This window comes from Ruditapes philippinarum, unplaced genomic scaffold (genome assembly GCF_026571515.1).
Source record: "Ruditapes philippinarum isolate M1 unplaced genomic scaffold, ASM2657151v2 ctg11591_1_1_1_1, whole genome shotgun sequence".
NCBI classification, from domain to species: Eukaryota; Metazoa; Mollusca; class Bivalvia; order Venerida; family Veneridae; genus Ruditapes; species Ruditapes philippinarum.
The window spans coordinates 1-22881 of NW_026861550.1; the positions used below are offsets into that span (position 1 = coordinate 1).

The window sequence follows — 22881 nt, forward strand, 5'->3', positions numbered from 1 at the left end:
TTTACCTCGAACGAAAAATTTGTCTCAAGTTTTAACTTTTATAATGTACCAAAAATAGAATGTACGCATGATTATTATATGTAATATACCTGTTCTGCATGTATTTAATTATTTAAAGGCTGTATTATGTAGCATGATTTGAAACAAACTATAAATTCTGTTATAATTTACAAATCAATATTGATTTTAACGCGTCATGATAATATAATGAGTGGTTTATTTATAGAACAGATCGTGTTAATAAAATGACGGTACACTTGACATAAACATAATTGTAAAACATAAACTATAATATAAAACTGATCTGTATGTGCACTATTGGTATGAAAACTGGTGGCTAATTAACTGGTTAACTAATTTAGTTAAATTGACGTTATATTTTTTTTTGTGTGTGAAAAAGTGCTACTGATCCATTGCATATCTGCCACTGGTAGAACTAAACAAAAACGCAAAACCCATGCAACAAGCAACTGCAACTTTTCGGCTCTTTCCGTCAAACTTCGGATCAGGATGACGTACTATTGGTAAAGTGTTCCGAATGGTGAACCGGGTCTTGAAAAGGACAAAATTATGATATTAAAGAGATAAATGTCGAAAAATATAAGATTTTTTTTACTTTATAAGGATATAAGCATAGTTGAATATGTTGTACAAATATAAGTAGCTCTATATTGAAGGTACCTCTTAAAAAGTTTAATACACGTAAGTGGTTGTAGCATGGGGTTTTAAAACTTCTATATTAGAACGAGTGTACATGCATGTATACGTAAGCAGCAGACGATGATCATTGCAATAAATGACTCAGGGGCCATAACTCTGTACAACATTGAAACTTGTATACCAAAGCTGGGACATATCTCTTTATATCCCGGACCAAACACAGGAATATACAGAACAATACCAATTCGTAATAACACATGCTACTATTAAATTCAAACATTTGCAGATCTTTTCTTAACCAGTATATGTTAACAGTGTAAGGGGCTATAACTCCGTTAATTATTTAATTGTGATATTGATAATGAATAGATCCCTATATGACCCTTACCTGTCTTAATCAAATTATCAGATTATTGCATTATGATAACAATTTCACCACAAACTGTTTTTAACAAAAGAACACATGCCAATGTTTGTGGTAAATGTATTGTATTATTCAAATTAAAGGTCAGAGTTGGGATAAATCAATAACCATATACGTTTCAACCACTCCTGCTAAATATAGCCTCAGCAAAATTTGGTTATACATGTATATATACATGTACAAAACAGGGACTTGATGTCCCACCAAAATATTTTTGATGGAAAAGGCTAGGTATGTTTGAAGCTTTTAAAGGTCAGAATGTAGTTGTACAAAACAGTAAAAAACACATTCGCATAAAGAAACAATAGTTTATTTTTATGTGATGTCAATAAATATGTAAGGGTATCACAGTTCAAATATTAAATAACTCAAAGATTGGTTATGCAAAGCAAGGATCACAAAATATATAGCTAATACTGTACGCTTATCAGGTTTTTATATAAAATATCATAATACTGCATGCATGTTTGTAACGTCCATTTTCATTGGACAATCATCATTTGATATTATTCATAATACATTGTTAGTAAAATTTAATAGAATAATTTCTATTTTAATCAAAGAAAGCAACAGTGCAGAATATCATTCTTTTAAAATACTTCTTACAGGTTATATAGCTGTTTTATAAACAAGTGTTTGCTATATAACCAACAAATAGCTTGGTTATATAAGTTTACAACCATTTATATTAGGTCATATAACCTGTCAACTTTAAATTATACGATATATGTCAATAAATACATACTGTTTCAAGGCAGGAGAATTAGGTAAAACAATTCTTGTTTAATTATAATACTTTAAAATATCAAAAACAAAAGTTAAACACATCCATATCACTGAAAGGACAGGGTGTTTGAGGTAAACAAGAATAACAAAAATACTTAATAAATTCTGCACTTAAAGGAAAAACAACAACTAAGATTTAACATCTTAAAGATAGAAACAATAGTAATAAGGATAAAATTTAGCCGTGTCATGACAAAACCAACATAATGGGTTTGCGACCAGCATGGATCCAGACCAGCCTGCACATCCACGCTGTCTGATCAGGATCCATGCTGTTCACTATCAGTTTCTCTACTTGTAATAGAGTTGGTAAGCGAACAGCATGGATCCTGATCAGACTGGGCGGATGCGCAGGCTGGTCTGGATCCATGCTGGTCGCAAACCCATTATATTGGTTTTGTTATGACGCGGCTCAAATGCTTTTTTGAAAACAGAGCATGTCAACATGTAGAAACTCTAAAACAAACTTATAATAACCATAATTTCTTAAAGCAGCATACCTCTAGATTTGTTTTTGTTTTGATGACAATTCAAAAATTGTTTTCATGAGTAAAATGTTGCTAATTTGTATAAATTAAGTGAATAGCCTAGTTTACGGTATTTACTGTTTACAGAACTTAATTATCAAAATGTTTAGCAATTTCTCTTACTCCTTTATTTAAAAGTAAAATAATGTCAAGTGAACAAAGAAAGGATTTTTCACATTGCAAACAACACTTACAATACAAATCAATTACTTAAAAGAGGTTAAATATAATGCAAAAATAGCCTTTACTGTGTTGGTCATGCAGTAGAAATATGGTGATAAATACTGCAAAATCAGCTATTAATTGCACATAACATGTAAATTATTACTTGAATCTTGCATCTTTTTACTTTTCTTAAAATGTTAAAACATTTTTTCTCAAATTTGATTTTTTTGTTTAAATATTTTTGTTCATCTAGAGGCATGCAGCTTTAAAAGAACATATCTATTTCATTCAGTCAGCATGCTATGGTTTAAAAAATACTGATTGTTTAAACATTTAACAAAGTTAATGATATAATACAACACATTTTTTTCTGATAAAAGATATATTGATTGTAACTACAATAACAGCATTAATAGGAACATGTATTATAAAACTAAGGCACTGGTGTGATTTTCTAAAATTTGCTTTTTGGCTCTCTCCATATATTTTGTAAACTCAGAGCACTTTTAGTAAAAGTTCAAATTCAAATTTACACAGGCTCAGAATATACAAAAATAACATTAAATCTTGTATAATTACAATTATAAATAAAATAAACATTTAGTAAGTGTTGTTATATAAAAATAAAAATACATAATAAAAATAATACAAAATTATTTGTATTTTTAATGTACATGAATTTTTTTGTTCTTCATTTTTTTTTTTTTTTTTGGTTATAGATTTATGAAACTTAAATGTAAGCCATTACTTTTGCCAATGATTAGCTAGTAATTCAGTTGTATCTTAAGTAAGGATAATTTTTTATTCCAATATTGTGTTCAATAAATATTTTTCCAATTTCTTAAACAATCTTAATTCTGAAAAAGCCTAATGATTAAAAATAGTGTAAGTTTTTAATATTTTGTTTGTACATAAATTATTTCAACACACTTTGGTTTTCTATTAAATTGTGGAATACATGGAATCACATTTGTGTTCAAACTTTTCAACTGGCAGTGAAATATGTAAACAAAATGCTCACATTTTCTTGTCTGAAAATATTTCTTCTTTGTTTGATAAAGAATTGGAGATAATGTCTTGTAAAAAAACTTTGACATATTTCTTTTTCCAAAATATAATACTTGATAACAATTATAGTCATCTCAGTTTATCATACAGGAAGATATCATGTTTCTTCAATGTCTTGTTTATTTCCATATGATGTTGTTTCCATAATCCTGTTAATACACATTTCCATAATCGTGTTAGGAAAAAAAAACTATAACAAAAATAACATAATGAAAACAAATGGTAAAAACATGGAAAGAGAATAAAAAATAATCAAGTTATCTATAAACATGAGTAATAATTTCTGGAGAATCAAACACGGTATCTGTTTGGCGTCGTTCCTCAATCCGCGGCACTTTCGACCAATCAAACGTTGTGTACAAGGTGACAGATTTCTTCAACCTTCGAGCATTACACGCATCATCAGAGCTCATATATAAAGGGCTGTAAAATAAAAGTGAAATAGAATATAATATCAGGTATGGACTTTTAGAAGAAATAATTGGAAATTATTGATAAATCTATGTATGAATCATGATTATCACCCTCATTATACAGTATTGTGATACGATTCTGATCGAGGTATTGACATTATTATAGCAATACATGTACATTACACGCATAAAATTGTCTCTTTGAATAGTATTGTAAAATTCAGAAATTTGTAATTACTAATTGTTTATCACTTTTTGAAATATTTGAAACCAGAGGAACGATGTAAACATTCTCATTCTGAGATTAAAAGTTTGTTCTAGTCAAGAACTTAATTCACAATAATTGTGCAATATAGAATGAACACATAATTATACATTTTAAAAAAAATCAGAGCTATGGTATACTTATTAGCAGATATTACCTACTTTATAGTAGATATTACCTTAGAAAGACTTAAACATTAAAAACTGTATTCATTTTGTCACAATAATGATTGCGATACAACCCAAGATATTGTGATACAATATCGTGATATAATATTATGTGATATGATACACCGTGATAAGATATATTGTGATATGATATACCATGAATCATTGATTTGATATAATTATTGTGATATGATATACATTGTATCGAAATATGATACACCATATATGATATACATGTATTTTCAGCTGCAATACAAATGTAGCTTTTAGCTTAAGGCTTCAATTGGTAATGACATATTTCAAGAAATAAGATTTGAACAATATAAATTATGTTTATAGTTAATTGATTTGGAAAGCCTGCCCCAACCTGTGCATAATTCTGCACTGGCACATCCTTTAGAACCATTAATCTCCTATAAGCTACTTTGGTAGTATGTTTGCTTTAAACTAATCAAAACATTTTTGGCAAGATTCAAACCCGCTAGTTGTATAAGGACAAATAACAGACTCATGAGCTTCATAAAAGTGCACATCTTAGTCACAGGCCAGGAATCTTGATTTATTTTCCATCTACTGCTAAACAATTTTAACAATTTAAAATGAAGAAGACATTATCACAAAAATATTAAAAATTTGTTCATTCTTTTTGGAACAGACAAAAGCCTGACCCCTGCATAATATAGAGGATCTTTGCTGTTACCTAGAGGATTATATTCAATTCAGAATTCTGTTATTAAAAGGCACACTGAGAGACTTTTAGAACAATATAATTATGACAACTAAATTTCCAGCTTTTATGATGAAGGAAGACTTTTGGTGTGCAGCATTGCTTAGTCCTCACAGGGGAAACCTCTGACATTAGGATCAAACCCGTTGCAGGAAGGGTCTAGAGATTTCAAGTTAGCACCATTAACCATGCACTTGGCCAGTCAAAGCTTACACTTAATGCTAAAGTTATAATTATTTAACAGGGTACTAACCTATCTCTTAAGAAACTGTTCCCAAGATCTCTTGTATCTGAAATATTACAAAAATATGAATGTAAAATAGCCAATAAGTAATCTATCAATTTATATAATATAAAAGATGTCTTTTTTGTTGTATTTTTTTGTTTGTTAATCTATAGCATTTTTTAATAAACAAAAGAACTCTTCTAACAAAGAAAATGAGTATCAATTTGGGTAGTTTATCTTCTTAACAAATTTAAAAAAAAAAGATTATTGGCCCTTTTTGAAGTACTATTATCTAACGTAATTACAACAATTAACCATTATCCAACATGGACCAGATAATCTAACATGTTACACATTACCTAACCTGAAACGGATTATTGTACAGATTATTTTAAATGTCACAGATGATCTAACATGTAACAGATCATATTATATGTAACAGATTAACTATTTTTATTGGTTTATCTAACACACATAAAACAGATTTTATAACATGTAAAACTCAAGACTTTATAACATGGAACAGATAATCTAACATGTAACATCAAACATGTAACATATTATCTAATATGTAATATATTAATTCTAATATGTATTGTAACATATCTGACATGTAACAGATTATCTAACATGAAACAAATTTAATATCATGTAACAAAGTTTATCTTACAATTGTAACTGATTATCTTACATTATATATTAAGGACAGGTTATCAAACTTGTACCATATTACCTAACATGTGACTGATTACCTTATGTGTAGCAGATTACCTAACATGTGACTGATTACCTTATATGTGACAGATTAATTAACATAAATGTAACAGATTACCTAACATGTAACAGATTACCTAACATGTAACAGATTACCTTAAATGTAACAGATTACCTAACATGTAACAGATTACCTAACATGTAACAGATTACCTTAAATGTAACAGATTACCTAACATGTAACAGATTACCTTAAATGTAACAGATTACCTTAAATGTAACAGATTACCTAACATGTAACAGATTACCTAACATGTAACAGATTACCTTAAATGTAACAGATTACCTAACATGTAACAGATTACCTAACATGTAACAGATTACCTTAAACATATGACAGATTACCTAACATGTGACAGATTACCTAACATGTGACGGATTACCTAACATATGACAGATTACCTAACATGTGACAGATTACCTAACATATGACTGATTACATAACATATGACAGATTACCTTATATGTCACAGATTATCTTACAAGTAGCATATTATGTAATATGTATAAGATTATCTAACATGTAAGTTATTATCTAACATGTATCAGATTAATGATTACCAAAAATGTAACAGATTACCATACATGATACAAATTATCTTACACGTAACAGTTTATCTACCATGTTACAGATATAACCATACGTTTCTTAACCCGATATGACAAAAAAATCCTTTGCAAATCATCTTATTCATTAAAATCAAATTAGTAATCCTTAGGTGCAAATTATATTATTTGTTTGTTTCAAAATGAAATGCTTCACAACAACTTACCATATAAAATAACATTAACTGTATTGACTCGAACAAAAGTCCATTTTTTTGATGTTACATTAAACTGGTACAAAATTCAGAAACATTAAACTTAAAGTCGGCTACCTAATAAGTTGGCTTCCATAAGACATTTCAACGACCAAACTAAATTAATAAATTATCTTGAATCTATATAAGTCTAAACTTTGAAAATAAGAAAAAAAAAAAATTAATAAGATATAAAAAAAATAAACAAAAAAAGATAAAAATGGCATCTATTTTGAAAATGCTTATGTACATCTTAACACTAAATTGCATGTGATAAAAAATTTATGTTTATATATTTAATCTATAAACATACATGTACTAATTTAATCAAATATCATATAAGATAAGAAAAAAGGAAAATAAAAAACGGAACTACAAGTCTTTTATTTATCGATGAATGTTGAGTGTCTGCCTCTCAACCCAGGGATCATGGGTTCAAGCCTTACTGAGGTCACAACCCAATTTCTTCACTTATACTATGACACCAGTACTGGTTAATTACAGATAGCAGACTCGAAAGTGATCCATTTACAAGTTTTAAGCTTTCATCATAATCAAGCTAATACATAAATATATTTAAAATGACTTTTTGAAAAGGTATCTGATGACAATTACATAGAATATTAAGATGTGTCATAGCTTAATTAATGGGTCGGTTAATAAACTTTTATATAACTTGTTGGCAGCATAAGATTCTATCCATGTGATCAGTGCAGACCAAGACCAGCTTGCACATCTGTGCTGCCTGATTATTTATGGTCTGCACTGTTTGCTATTCAGTCCCATTAAATATTTTGAAATTTCCCCCAAAAAAATGGTTAAGCCCTATCTATTACCATAAGACAAGTGGAATTCAAATTATACATATGTGGTGAATTTGCAAGAGAAAAGAAAAGGACGACCAATGCAATGGCAACCTTAATTATGTACTCTATACACATTCAAACAATGATTATTTGCTTGGATCCATGCAATGTGCACAATATGACACAATTTTAACCAGCTCATCAACATGGTACAAATGCATTAACATAGGTCTTTTATAAAATTAAAACATTGGCTCAAATAACGCTATAATTTTTTGTAATCTTACGCAATGTTAAACCCAGTTTTTTGTTGTGCCGGACATTGAACCTAATAAGTCACACCTGAGATAATTGCAGCTTCTTGGAGATGGAACCTGTGTTTCTTTGTTTTTTAGAACATAAACTATGACATAAAGGCTGACATAATGGTTAATTTAGGTTCCTCACAATTATGTTCACAATAATTTGTGAAAAAATAGTATAAAAACTGCCAATATTTTCAATCTGCAAACTATAAGTTCACAATTATATACATGTGTGTTAACATGATATTAAATCCATTTTTGTAGTTTAATAAAATACACACAAAACAAATACAGAAACAACAAATAATTCAAATTATAACAGAAACAAAGTTAGATTTATTTTGAGGATGGAACTATTAGATTGAATGGGAAATGATGTTGTGAAGGATCATGCCAAATGAAATGTTGTTCATCACATTTTTCACCTTAAGCATACTAGAGTGATGTGAAAGTATTTATTTGAGGAAGAATACAAAGAGATAGGGGGGAAAAAGTGGAAAATGTATCCTTCAATTAAAGCTTGCAGTTAAGCTAAGTATAGAATGCAAAAACAAAAAACAAAAACAAAAAAAAAACTAGCAAATTGGATGAATAAAAAGCTTAGCAGCAGAACATTATGAAAATGTTAAGTCACCAATGTAAAAAATTTCTGATTAAATGTTCAGAAAAACAATAGACCTGAGTAAACAATATACCTGGGTATTTTAAAGCAGCTTCTATACTTACATTTAGCTTGTAGTTTAGAATAATTATATATTTTCATTTTGGACATGGAAGCAATTGATTTTTCAATAATTTCAAAACCACTGTTCTTGAAACATATTTTCCTAAGTGACAGAATTTAAGAGCATTTTTTTCTAATTTTTCTTTAAACAACACCAAAATGTTAGAATAATAAACCACAAAAACAATAAAATACAAATTGATAAAGGTAAAAATCCACACAAACAGAAATCTCTGGGAAACAAAAAGAAACTAAAACCACTCACTCTTGTCTGGTTTAATGTATCTGCGAGGTAACTCCAGCACTGTATTATATATGTATACATTAAATGATAATAAAACACCTTTTCAATCTTTATAAGATATGCTCTTTAATGACTTAGGTTTGCAGCTTTTGCTTTCGTAATAAACTATATTTGTAGCTTTTGCTTTTGTAAAAAAAACTATATTTGTAGCTTTTGCTATTGTAATAAACTAGGTTTGTGGCTTTTGCTATTGTTATAAACTATAGTTGTAGCTTTTGCTATTTTAAAAAACTAGGTTTGAAGCATTTACTATTGTAATAAACTAAACTTGTAGCTTCTGCTATTTCACCAAAATAAGTTTGTAGCCTTTGCTATTGTAATAAACTAGGTTTGTGGCTTTTGCTATTGTTATAAACTATAGTTGTAGCTTTTGCTATTTTAATAAACTAGGTTAGAAGCATTTGCTATTGTAATAAACTAAACTTGTACCTTCTGCTATTTCACCAAACTAAATTTGTAGCTTTTGCTATTGTAATACACTAAATATGAAGCTTTTGCTATAGTAATAAACTAATTTTGTAGCTTTTGCTTTTGTAAAATAAACTATATTTAGAGCTTTTGCTATTTTAATAAACAATGTTTGTAGCTTTTGCTATTGTAATAAGCTATGTTTGTAGCTTTTGCTATTGTTATAAACTAAGTTTGTAGCTTTTGCTATTACAGTAAACTAAGTTTGCAGCTTTTCCTAAAGTATTTTCTACTATATTTGTAGCTTTGCTTATGTAATAAACTATATTTATAGTTTTGCTTTTGTAATAAACTATATTTGTAGCTCTTGCTCTTGTAATGAAATATGTTTGTAGTTTTTTCTTCTGTAACAAACTATACTTTTAGCTTTTGCTCTTTTTATGAAATATGTTTGTGAAGCTTTTGCTATAATAATTAAGCCGTCAACAGGAAAGAGCATTTTCAGACTGCACGTAATTCACAGTCTAACGTGACTTTATACTCCTAGCATTGGTCTAATATTATAACAAATACGATCAAGTGTTGACTCCAATTGCCACACCATCCAGCATATACCATGTAAGACAATTGAATTACAATCATCAAAAAGCTTGGCCTAAAATTTCACACAAAGGTATGCAAAGTTTTCCCTGAATATAATAAAAAATATATGTAATAAATTTCATCATGGAAAATTAGCTTCAACTTTTTTTTTTCTTGAACAAATGGGAGCAAAGAAATCATACCAAATTTTGTGAGAGGCTGATCTTTCCCTGGGTAGTAAAGATTAGGTGGCCCCTCAGATCTGCGTCCAAATGCAACAGTCTCTCTGATTTTCTCCTGTTCCTGTTCATATATTTTCTTCCCTGCCTCTTTCTCACTCTTTAGCACCTCTGCAATGTTAGAAATATCATAACATATCAACCAAATGTTTGTCTAGATTGTAACTATGGTGCCAAATTTTATTTTAACTTTAGTTTAAGCATTTATAATTTATATAATAAGTTGGTGAAAACGTATACCATAATCAGCTGAATTTGTGTAATGAACTTGTCAAGCTTTGAATTTGGAACAGTTAAATCCAAGTGTAACGGGATTTTAATATCAAAATACAACTAAGAACTGTCATTGGAAATGACAAATGCCTCCCCAAAGCAGGGCCCAGTTAAGGAACCATGACCTTTGACTTAATGAATGAATTAGACTACATTGGTGGCCAAAGTGTGTGTTTTTTGTTTGTTTTGTTTTAGTTCCAATCATTCAAAGGTTTACTAAGGTATAATTAATTAATTGATTTACAGATACTGCACACACAAAACTCACCTTGTCTGTCAAGTAATTCAACTGATGGGACAGAATGAATCACATACAGTCTGTAGTCTGGCTCCTGAGCAACAGGATTGTTAAACAAATCTGGAAGTAACAAGATAAAATGGCAAGTAACAGAATGAGATTTTGGCATATGTAAGCTCCTCAGCAAACAGGATTGTTAAACAATTATGGAAGTAACAAGATAAAATGGCAAGTTATAGAAACAAAAACAACTTATAAAGGTTTCTGCATAAGCAAAAAGGGTTATTTAACAAATCTGCAATGTACAAAATGAAATAGCACAAAATAGAATGAAATATGAAAACTAATGCTGGAACCTGAGTAACAAGATAAGCTTTTAAAATCTGTATTAAACAGAATGGGAAAGCAGCTTTCACATATTATTTATGGAAGAAATACTTTTACAACTTATATATATTTGACTTTTGGTCATTGGAGCAGCTATTGGCAATAGGAAAGAATCTAAAAGGACTATAAATGTTAGTTACACCAAAGACATTGCTCCCTGATGTTGCTTTGGCACACAGCTAAAACATAGTCTTTTTATGGCACATTTTTTGCTAAAACTTAGTCTTTTGATGGCACATAGCTAAAAGAGGCTTTGCTATAGGGAATACAAAATTGTAAAAATTATATGAAGAATGTAGCTTCTTATTTGTCTAATTCTCACTTACTAAGTATTTTAAGGCACTGCATCTTGTTGAACTCTTTCACGACTTTATCGAGTTTTGTAAGCTGGTTATTATGTAACATAAGCACTTTAAGACTTGTCAGGTGTTGTAACACGCCCGCTATATCAGTTAACTGATTGTTCTGTAGATACAGCTCTGCTAGCTGGAAATTGTTGTCTAAACAAGATATGTCTCGCAGCTGAAAATTTAGGTAATAAAGATTGTAAATAATCTAATTATTTATCTTTATTCATTTATATACATACATATATATTTGAAGTTGCTCTGTCACAACTATGGTTATCAATATGTAGTGTTCCATCAAATAGCTTACCATGAGTAGTAAGTGTTTCTAATAATTAAAAATAAGTAGTGTGTGTTCTCAATAACTTACCTTGAATAGTATGTGTTCTCAATAACTTACAATGAATAGTGTGTGTTCTCAATAACTTACCATGAATAGTATGGGTTCTCCATAACTAACCACGACTAGTGTGTGTTCTCTATAACTCACCATGACCAGTATGTGTTCTCTGTAACTTACAATGAGTAGTATGTGTTCTTTATAACTTATTGTGAGTAATATATGTTCCCAGTATCTTACCACAAGTATTATAATGTTCATAGTAACTAACTGTCCCAGTATTATGTGTTCCAAAAAGCTTACCATGAGTTGTCTGCATTCCAAGCAGCTTACTACATGTATTGTGTTCCCAATAGCTTACCATGAGTAAAATGTGTCCCCATCATGTAATTGTCTATTATGTTTCATGATTAAATATATAGGCCCAGCAGCTAATCATAAGTAAAAGTAGCCTAACATGAAAATCATATGTTCCCAATAACAATACTATGAGTTGTATATATTCTCAAAAGCTAACTATAAGTACTATGTGTTCCAAGCAGCTTACCATGAGTATCTAATATTCCCAGTGGTTTACCATGAATGATGTATTCCAAGTAGCAAACTATAAGTATTATTTGTGCTCCATAACTTATCATGAGTATTATGTGTTCCCAATAACTTATCATGAGTATTATGTGTTCTCAATAACTTAAATGGAGTAGTGTATGTGTTCTTAGTAACTTATCATGAGTAATATGTGTTCTCATGCACATGAGTATTATGTGTTCCAAATGAGTATTGCATGGGTTTTGATATATAAACATCACATCCAGGATGATCTTTCTTTGAACACACTTTGAACACTGTATGATGAGGCTTAAATAAAGCCTGCTATGAGCACATCTACAATTATTTCTTATTGCTCAACATTAGCCCCTAAAGGTTCAACTTATTTTTTTTCAACTTAGTTTTATATAAAAGGTAATTATAAATACCCGGTTCTTGTTCAGCCACAGACTTCTCAGGTACTTGAATCTTGTTAGCTCCACACATTCTGATAGGTTTCTGAAAATAAATCCTTTAAAATGATGTCCAGAAATGGAACTTATTAAAGCCAAGCCAATATTTGTATTTGTAACAAAATAATTTGTTAAGTAACCCAAGTTTAAACTTATGTATTTAAATATAGTTAATGCTTGCGCAAAATGAAAATTTTAAGTTAACATAGACAAGTTCATTTAAGATATATTTATTGTGGTATATAAGATACTGTCACACATACTGTTTTGCTAGGTAGAGTTCTTCAACATCTTTGTCCTTTTTAATGCCTCTTTCTTTTAGATGGGCCTCTAATACCTGAAATAAATACATTATCATTTTTCATTACAGTAATTTGCTTCTAGCAGTTTTGTTAACCAACATGTACTAGTCTGTCTCATACCAACAGTTAAACTCACATTACCATACTTTCAATCAAATTTTCAAGTTTTAGGGATGATTATTTGGTACTTTAATTCTTTTGCTGCAGTTACAGAACTTTTTTCTATTCAAGGGGAATACTCATGACTCTATTTTAGGGGGGAACAACAGTCTTTTGACTTTGGGAAACAGCCTATATAAGGCTGTAAAATATGCAAAAACAAATCACTGGCTCAATACAGTTAAAAATCATATTGAAATGGTAAAATGTTGGGAACCAATGATGGGATAGGCTGTTCCTGCAGTAGGATGGTCCACTATGGTACCTTTGTTCTTATTATTTCTAGCAAATTGTACAAATAAAAGAACTTGTATTTACTATTTTATTAAACTATGTTTAGCTGTCATATCTTGACTTTAAAATAAACAGGTCATTCATAGAAAAACTCAATGATTTAAATTTTAAACACCTATGGTCAGTCAGCCATGTTTTGAATGGGAGTTTAAATGGAGAGCACTATGATACCATGGTTCGTAACTTGATGGCCCTGTTTGGCTTCAGTAGAATTTTTTTCAACAGAATATGACGTCACTAGAGTTTCAGCAGACAACCTTCACTTGTCAGAATATGAAATTATCTGTTTAACTGGTTAATATGGGGTAAAATAAAGAAGTATTTTCAACAAACATGGGCAGCTTTGGATTTTCCTATCAATGACAGAAATTTATTTGAATTAATGAAAATATTTCTAACAATTTCTATTTAAATTAAACAAGAGCGATCAGTAATCACATGTGTCGCCTCATAATGGCCAATTTCATGTTGGGACAAATTTTGTGACAGACCGACAGACGCACAGACAGACGGACAGTGCACAACTAGACTTGGTACTGATCATTCATGTAAAGCTTGGATAAAATTGCACCAGTAGCTTATGAGGAGTAGTCCGGACAAGCTTTTGCTTATCTGGCAACACACAGAAAAAAAACACCTTTTTATCAAAGGGCCATAACTCGGCCAAAAATCATTCAACAGGAAAACCCGTGCAATATGTGCAAGGACTTGAGCTACAGATCAATCCTGTAAAGTTTCATTGAAATTGCATAAGTGGTATAAGAGAACTAGTCCGGACAAACTTTAAAAATAAAAATTATTAAAGGGCCATAACTCTGACAAAATTCATTGAACCGGAAAATGCTGACAATATGCACAACTAGACTTGGTACTGATCATTCCTGTAAAGTTTGGATGAAATTGCACCAGTAGTTTATGAGGAGTAGTCCGGACAAGCTTTTGTGTATGTGCACGTGGCAACACACAGAAAAAAACACCTTTTTTTTCAAAGGGCCATAACTCGGCCAAAAATCATTCAACCGGAAAACCCGTGCAATATGCGCAATGCCTTGAGCTACAGATCAATCCTGTAAAGTTTCATTGAAATTGCATTAGTGGTATAAGAGAAGTAGTCCGGACAAACTTTAAAATTAAAAATTATTAAAGGGCCATAACTCTGACAAAAATCATTGAACCGGAAAATGCTGACAATATGCACAACTAGACTTGGTAGAAATTGCACCAGTAGTTTATGAGGGGTAGTCCGGACAAGTTTTGTGACGGACAGATGGACAGACAGACAGACGGACAGACAGACGACGGAGAAGTGATCCCTATATGTCGCCACTACTCCGTAGAGGCGACACAAAAAGCAGCAATTCCACTTTCAGTGTATTGGTGGCGTTCAGTGTGTAAAGAAACACATTTAACTGTCATTTTCTGATTACACCGGAGATGGCAAGGACATGGTACCCACGGGGAGTACTATACCAGTACTGTTGGGATTTGTAGTCTAGTCTATTTAACCTGGGATTAACCTACTCCTACAAATGACGTTGCTTTGAGATATTTTTGCTTCTTGGCAAAGCAAGGACGTCTGGGTTTGACCATCATAAACTATCCATACGATGGGTATTTTCATGGTAGTGTTATTTTCGTGGGTTCACAAACTGTTGTGTCTGATAAATTGGACTTGGCATTAACTTCTTCTTCTTCTTCTTCCAGTATAAGAGCCGGGATCCAAAAGGAACGTAATGAGGCTCTGCGGAACTATGTACATGGTGAGATGGAACACTCTTCCGCTCAGCGATAAAAGTTGTAAAAACTGATAAAAAATTTATTTACAGAGACGTTGTGAAGTGAATTTAGATGGAGGCCGGCAGGCGCGCGCGGAAAGCATCCAACGTTTCCGCGGCGGTGACTGTTGATGCCAGGCCATTCCAGTCAACAATTGTCCTGGGGAAGAAGGTATTTGTATACATCCTGCCAGTGGTGCGTTCTTGGTAGAAACGTATACGTGTTCTACTGTCACTGGTGTTCTTCTTGGATTGGTTACTAAGTGGTAGGTACTTGTCCTTGGGGATGTCTACTAGGTCATGTTGAATGCGGTAGAGCATGCCTAACCTTGCTTCCTTCCTTCTCTGTTGGAGGGTGTTCCAATCCAGGCTCCTCAGCATTTCTGTCATACATCCAGGTGTGCTGGATTTATAGTCATTTTTGACAAACCTGGCTGCCCTTTTCTGGATCGGCTCAAGTGCATCTATGTGTGTCTGAAGATGAGGATCCCAAACCGTTGCTGCATATTCAAGACCTGGGCGTACAAAAGTGCAGTAACTTGCTGCTTTCAGTTGTGGTGTACAATCCTTTAACCCGGGTGTAGATTTTCCAGGGTAAGCCTGGAAGAGAGGCTGGTAAACGCTGGAAAACTATGGAAAAGCATGGAATTTCATGGAAATTCATGGAAAATTGGTATTTTTTCCATGCTATGTGGACTTTTTTTGTCCAGCCATTTCCAGCATTGCTGGAATAGGCTGGAAATTGGCTGGACATTTGTGGTAAAAGCCTGGAAAACCATGGACTTTACTTCCATGTAGCATGGAAAGTGGAACTTAGATTTTTTTGATGCTGGAAATGTGTTAAACTTTCTCTAAGTATGCTGGAAAAAACTTGTAAAAATTACAAGAAATCTTACTTTATATATTCAGCACAATATTGTAAATTTACGAAGAAAATATACAATCATCATTTATTTTAATGCAAGTTACTGTAAATGATTTGAAATTTGACACTTTATACTTTTATGTAGTTGAAAAAGGTATCTCAGAAAAAAATGTCTTTATATATGCTAAAGACATAAAATTAATGAATTGATTGTTCAAAATACATATTATTATTTAAATAAATCTACATGAAGTTATGTACAATGAAATAATATCCATTTAATTACAGGCTTTAAGTTTAACTATAAATTAATTAAAGTCTGTGATTAAATCATTCAGACACTATAATAATCAAGATGGGATTGTATTGCTTGCCATTTTTAAATTGTAAGAATTCATGTTTTTGGATAACAATAAATAAATAAACAAAACAATAACAGTGCATGAAAGAATCTCATATAATATTCTATATTAAATTGACCAATACAATGTATTTAGGAAAATAAATACTACATCCACTGAGATTTTACGCTACACAGATCAGAGCTCTGATAAAACTCATTGACCAGCATTTTCTAACCATCTGTGCATGACTAATTTACTCCACTGGTCATTTCAGATCAGGCTGTTCCATGTGATTATTTTGGGGAGAGATAACATTATAAATTTCATATGAAGAATGTGTCTAGAAGGACATTGCAATCTTTTTTGTACAAAAATTTGTAATGATCTTTAAAATCTATATATCTATAAGCTATTTGATATTTTCTTTTACGCTCAAAGAATAAAAGTTAAAATGATGAGCAGATTAACCCTGCTTTACATAATGATAGACCTGTCCAGTAACTGTTGTAAATTTTGAATTCTAAGATATCTGGGTCAGAAAGAGTGCAAATTACAGAGGATGTACTTGATATTTTAGCAGTTTTGGAGATATTGTTTTGTTTAAGACTTTAAAGTGTTTAAGTACTTGTATTGGTATGATAACAATTAGAATCACCTGGGACAAAGAGATATAGAACAGAATCAGGTATTTATAAACCTTAAGTTACATTAATGCAGAAACAGGTTATATATCAAACTATCAACATTTGTAACACAAGATCAAGGTTGTTTTTATATTTTCAACTTCATGCATTTGTTTTTTCTGATAATTGTTTTTAATCTATACATGTATAGTATGTAAAATATAAATTATTCAATGATTTCTTTATAATGTATATTGTTAAAATGACAATTGTTAGTAGATCTTTTTCATTTCCTACAAATAAAACAAATTAAATCAATTTGATTAAATAGGACTAAATGGTACAATCAGTAGTTTTGTACAGCTGAACAGGGTCATCATAATCATTTGTTATATTTACATGTATGTGTTGTGTTTTCAATGGAACAATCTAAAATTACATTTTACATTATACAATTACATAACTTGCAGGCTGGGACGTAAGTGGTGACTGTGAGAATTACCAACAGTGTTTAATAATGATGTGCAGTATTAATCCTGAAAAGGTATATTTTTAAATCTCAATACGTGTACTTTTTTATTCCATGTCTTTTCTTGAAAAAATACATACTGGGTGATAAATATTGTCACACATATTTACTTAATAAATTCTTATACATGTACAGAGAAATTCTTAACCTTTTCCCTTATATAAGCGTGTTTCGACGGCTTTTTGCCCCCCCCCCCCTTTTGAGGCCTCAAACAGTGAAAAAATGTCCTATTTAGACCCAAAACACTGTTTTTCGTTTGAGAAATGTTGTTAAAAAAAGTGACCATTTTTTCGGCGCCGTCCCCCATCCAAATAATACATCAGGGGGTTGCCAGAAGGGGGATGTGCCCCCTTCTGTTTGGGGGGTTTGAAGGGGGCGGAGTCCCCCTCATCGCCAAGAAAATTTTGGACTTTTGAGAGGCTTAAAATGACCCCAGGTTGATCATAATGTAACGTGTAACCAACGCTGAAAAGCCTTTGACTCTATCTCAATCCATTGAGAAGTTGCAGCACTTTGAAATAAATTTTGATGGAAAAAATCGAGGCAAAATAGTGATTTTTGGCAATTTTGAGATGTCCCCTCGTTGCCATGGTAACAGGAAATTTAAGACTGAGCATGTCGTTACAAAGGCAATGGTCCAGTCAACATTTGTGCCAAGTTTGATTAGTATTGAAGCATTTTTCATAGTTTCATAGCAGTTTGAACTTGTAAGAGGAGGCTTTTCAGTTAAAATGGCCATTTTTCACGATATGCTCATGGGGGAAAGGGTTAAACACTTGTGCACTTTGAAATAAGATATACTGCATTGCTTTAGTATTTTTGAATATGCATAAGCATAGTTAATATTTAATAGTTAATACATTTGAAACATTAGATTTGATGTTATTAAAAGATACAAAATATAACTGCATAATATTTATATGCAATAAAACATAAGTCATTACCACATCTGTGATAAATTTATTATGAATTTTATCTTTAAAGGTGAGCACAACCACAAGAAGTTCTAGGAAACACAGGCAGAGGACTGAAAATGGACATCAATAAAAGAAATAGTAATTTAAATAATCAGAAACACTTGAAAAAAATTTAAGATTAAAACAGTTTCTCATTGACAGATTAAGAGCAAAATAATTGCTAAAATTTATAAGACAACCAGAACCTAGCTACCAAACCTGCAGCTAGAAAAAAACTGTTTGTGCTAAAGTGAATGTAGGATGTTCTATTCTGTATTTGGACTAAAGGATATGTATTAAATTTTGTGAAAGAAATATGTGATCATGTTAAACTAATAAAAATTCCACCCCAAATATTCCTGTGCTGAATTCCGTCAGAGAATTTTAAATTTTAAAAACATTCAGGGATGCTGGAATTAGGCTGGATTTTTTTCCATGTTATTCCATCAAGGCTGGACTATTTACCATGGTAAAAAGTCCAGCCTCTATGGTTGGCAGTCACATGGAATACCCTGGAAAAAAATCCATACTTTTGTTCCAATACTCCATGTACATGGAAAAGCATGGAATAAAGTCCATGCTTTTCCATGGAAAACATGGAAAATATTCCATGCAGCATGGAAAATGTTCCCTGTTTTTCCAGCCCATTTATTCTCAGCTTCAGGCTGGAAAAGGCTGGAAAATTTTGTTCCAATACTCCAGCCTCTTATTTTCCATGGAAATCCCTGGAAAAGCATGGACTTTTTACACCCGGGTAGTTTCTCCTCACAAATCCCAGTGTTCTGTTTCCTTTGGCAGCTACATTCTGTATGTGCTTGTCCCATGAGAGGTTGTTGGAGACAGTTACACCAAGGTATTTGCTGTGGTCCACTGATTGCAGGACTTGGCCATGAAGTATATACTGGTGTTGGTGATCTATCTTTTTGTTTGATGATATGTGTAGTACATAGCACTTGGAAGCATTGAAGCGCATAAGCCAGGTTCGTTCCCATTGTTCCAGTGCTTCAAGATCCTGCTGCAGCCTTGCCTTGTCATTTGTACTCTTGATGACCCAGTACATGAGGCTGTCGTCCGCAAAGAGTCGGATGTCAGATGATGTGCAGTCAGGCATGTCATTTATGTAGGCCAGAAATAAAAGTGGACCTAGTACAGTTCCCTGGGGAACGCTAGATATAACATCATCTTGGTCAGACTTGGTGCCTTCAAGGACTACCTGTTGCTTGCGGTTACTCAGGAAGGATTTGATCCACTGGTTAAAGGGACCTCTCACACCATAGAAATCTAGCTTATGTAGAGGAGTCTGGAATGAGGAACTTTGTCGAACGCCTTCTGGAAGTCGAGTAGAATGGCGTCTACTTGGTTACCCGCTGAAAGATACTTGGCGATGGTGTCAACTGTTGTTAAAAGTTGAGTTTCGCATGAGCGACGTTTCCTGAAACCATGCTGGTTGCCTCTCAGTATATGGTTGGTGTCAAAGTGTGACATTATATTACTGTGGACAATGTGTTCCAGGATCTTGCAGGTGATCCATGTAAGTGAGACGGACCTATAATTGGCCAGGATGTGTGTATCTCCCTTTTTGTAGATGGGTACTACATTTGCATCTCTCCAGTCCTGAGGTACTTCAGAAGAGTCTAGGGAAAACTGGAAAAGGCGGGTAAGTATTGGTGCCAGTTCATCAGCAGCTAAATGGAGGAACCGGGTCGGAATCTCATCAGGGCCTGCAGCTTTATGGCAGTTAAGATTTTGGAGTAATTTCCGTACTCCTGGTTCCCTAACTGTAATAGATGGCATGCTGGGGTGGCTACTTGATCCCTTGTCAGGTAAGTTCTCTGTGGGTTCTCGGGTGAAGACAGAGCTGAACTGCTGGTTCAGTATACTGGCCTTGCTCTTGCTGTCACTCCGAATGAAACCAGCATATAACTTATAACTCAGTCGCAAACCATTTGACATAGGGCATGTCAGCAAGTAAGAAGGCTCTAAGTGTAATGGGGTTAGAATTAACAATCAATCTGTTAACATAGGGCATGTCAACATGTAAGAAGGTTCTCTCTAGGTGTAATGGGGTCAGAATCAGCAATCAATCTGAATCTTTTTCTTTTTTATGATACATCACACACTATGACAGGTTATAGCGAGCTCGACGAGCTGTCCCGAAGGGCCTGCTCGCAAAGCGAGCTTTACGGTAACGCGAGTACCTGCTAAGTGATGGTTTTGAAAACTTTCGTCCAAAGTACCGAATTGGACACATCGCAACCTTTCGAATTTAAAGATAACGATAAAAACTGAGGAATTCTGACTGAAAACGGATGTGTAGACTGGTCACCCGCGCACGTCTATGGGAACCATAATTGGACAGAGAACCAGAATAACGGAAGCCGAGTATAAAAAATGAAAATTGAAGGCGCCATTTTGTTTGAAAAATCTGATAATTATAAACAATTTTTTGTCGAATTTTGTTGTGAAAACTATCTAGAATGAAAGAAATTAGTATAACTAAGAAAATGAATCCGAACACCAATATCTTTTATTCAGTCGTTAACGCTGTACAGACGTTTAAAGTATTGTTTACATGACGTCACAATGTAGCGCCAAACAGCACGTGCAAAACAAACAAATCAAGTACGCTATTTTAATGTCGCAAACGTTTTAAGTTTTACATTTAGATCTTATTCAATTTTAATACGGGGAAGTCAAAGACCGGGCCCGCGAAGCGGGTCCGGGCTTTGGCTTGCCCGGCTATAGACTACACGTGTATATTTAAAAGAAAATCATATAAAAAACATTTCAAAAATATATAGAATTCTATACCTATCAATGAAATTTTCAGTGTCAGTTCTACTCGGGCGCTGCCATTTACAATGTAACTAAATGATAAAAGGCGTGGTATTCCGATAACGGAACAAATCTCAACTTTTCGGATAAATAATAAACGTCGAGTGTTCCGAGTGAAAACGGAAGCGGTGCATGTAATACCGAATGACACCTTTAAAACGGAAAGAATGAAAGGATTTTTTTAACGACTTCCCCGTTCATAGGCTGTGCCTAATTTCATATTAATCTTTATTTCGCTTGAAAATTATAGAGTGAAATAAAATAAACGAAGTTTTATCAACGTTTTCAAAACTCGTTGTCATTTAACGACAGGGGCGGAGCCATATTTAACACACAGTACGTGTTACGTCACACGCACTCGTCACTGCATTTGAAATAAAAATGAGCGATTATTTCATACTATTTCCTGCCAGCCCGCATAGCTCAATCGGTTAGAGCGCGAGACTTGTAATCTCGACATTGTGGGTTCGATTCCCGGGCTGGCCAACTAAAATTACTAATCAGTCTTTCGGATGAGACTTTAAATCGAGGTCCCGTGTATGGGTGCTTAAACACTTGGCACGCTAAAGAACCAGGAGAAGCTTCTGGAATTGGGGCATCTTTCTGTATCTGTAATTGCACTATCCTCCGAAAAATAAAATGACTAATACTCTTCTGGAGGGCTCGCCCATATGGGCAACCGGTGGCGAGTATAAATAAACGCAAATACACACAAAATACTATTTCACGTTAAAAGTACATCTGGGACATAACTTATGTCCCAGAGTACATCGAGCTCGCTTTGAGGCTTTGCCTTTTTCATATTAAGTTGTAACTGGCAATCAGCTAATTAAACACAGATGTGAAGAAACAATTGTTAAAATTGTATTAAACTTGTTAAAAACTTTCAAATGGTGTCGTTTAAAGTAGAAATAATGCTTAAATATCTTAAGTGACACTAGCCTTTTCGGAGGCCGCCATCTTTGTTGTTGCTACAATAAATCATTCAGAGTCACCTCATGTTTGTTTTCGAATTAGTCAAAATTGAGAAATAATGAAAAATCATTTAAAATGACACATAGTTTATAAAGTTTAACCTTATATTTGTATTTTCTCTTGTATCAAGGATTTAATTAAATATATCAGTACTATTTAAACGACTGGAATTATTGTTGTCGATTCGTACTTTGTTATTTTCAACCATGTACACGGTAGACAGACGTTTCACTATTGAGACGGTTCACACCAAGACGGTTCACACCAA

The 22881-nt window shown here is 32.6% G+C and overlaps 1 protein-coding gene across 2 annotated transcripts; it reads right to left on the reverse strand.

The window, feature by feature from the left end:
* Positions 1 to 1378: 1378 nt before the first annotated feature.
* Positions 1379 to 22642, reverse strand: LOC132716064 (leucine-rich repeat-containing protein 72-like). 2 transcript variants are annotated; one of them, XM_060699215.1, is made up of 9 exons: positions 22581 to 22642; positions 13220 to 13293; positions 12933 to 13002; positions 11595 to 11790; positions 10912 to 11001; positions 10335 to 10481; positions 9103 to 9141; positions 5456 to 5492; positions 1379 to 4053 (listed from the first exon to the last, which is right to left on the reverse strand). In XM_060699215.1, exons 1-9 carry the CDS (start codon positions 22596 to 22598, stop codon positions 3888 to 3890), a joined length of 837 nt encoding a protein of 278 aa, XP_060555198.1. In that variant the 5' UTR covers positions 22599 to 22642; the 3' UTR covers positions 1379 to 3887. The 2 variants fall into 2 exon arrangements, with proteins under 2 accessions (XP_060555198.1, XP_060555199.1); XM_060699216.1 differs by lacking the exon at positions 9103 to 9141.
* Between the last annotated feature and the right edge of the window lie 239 nt (positions 22643 to 22881).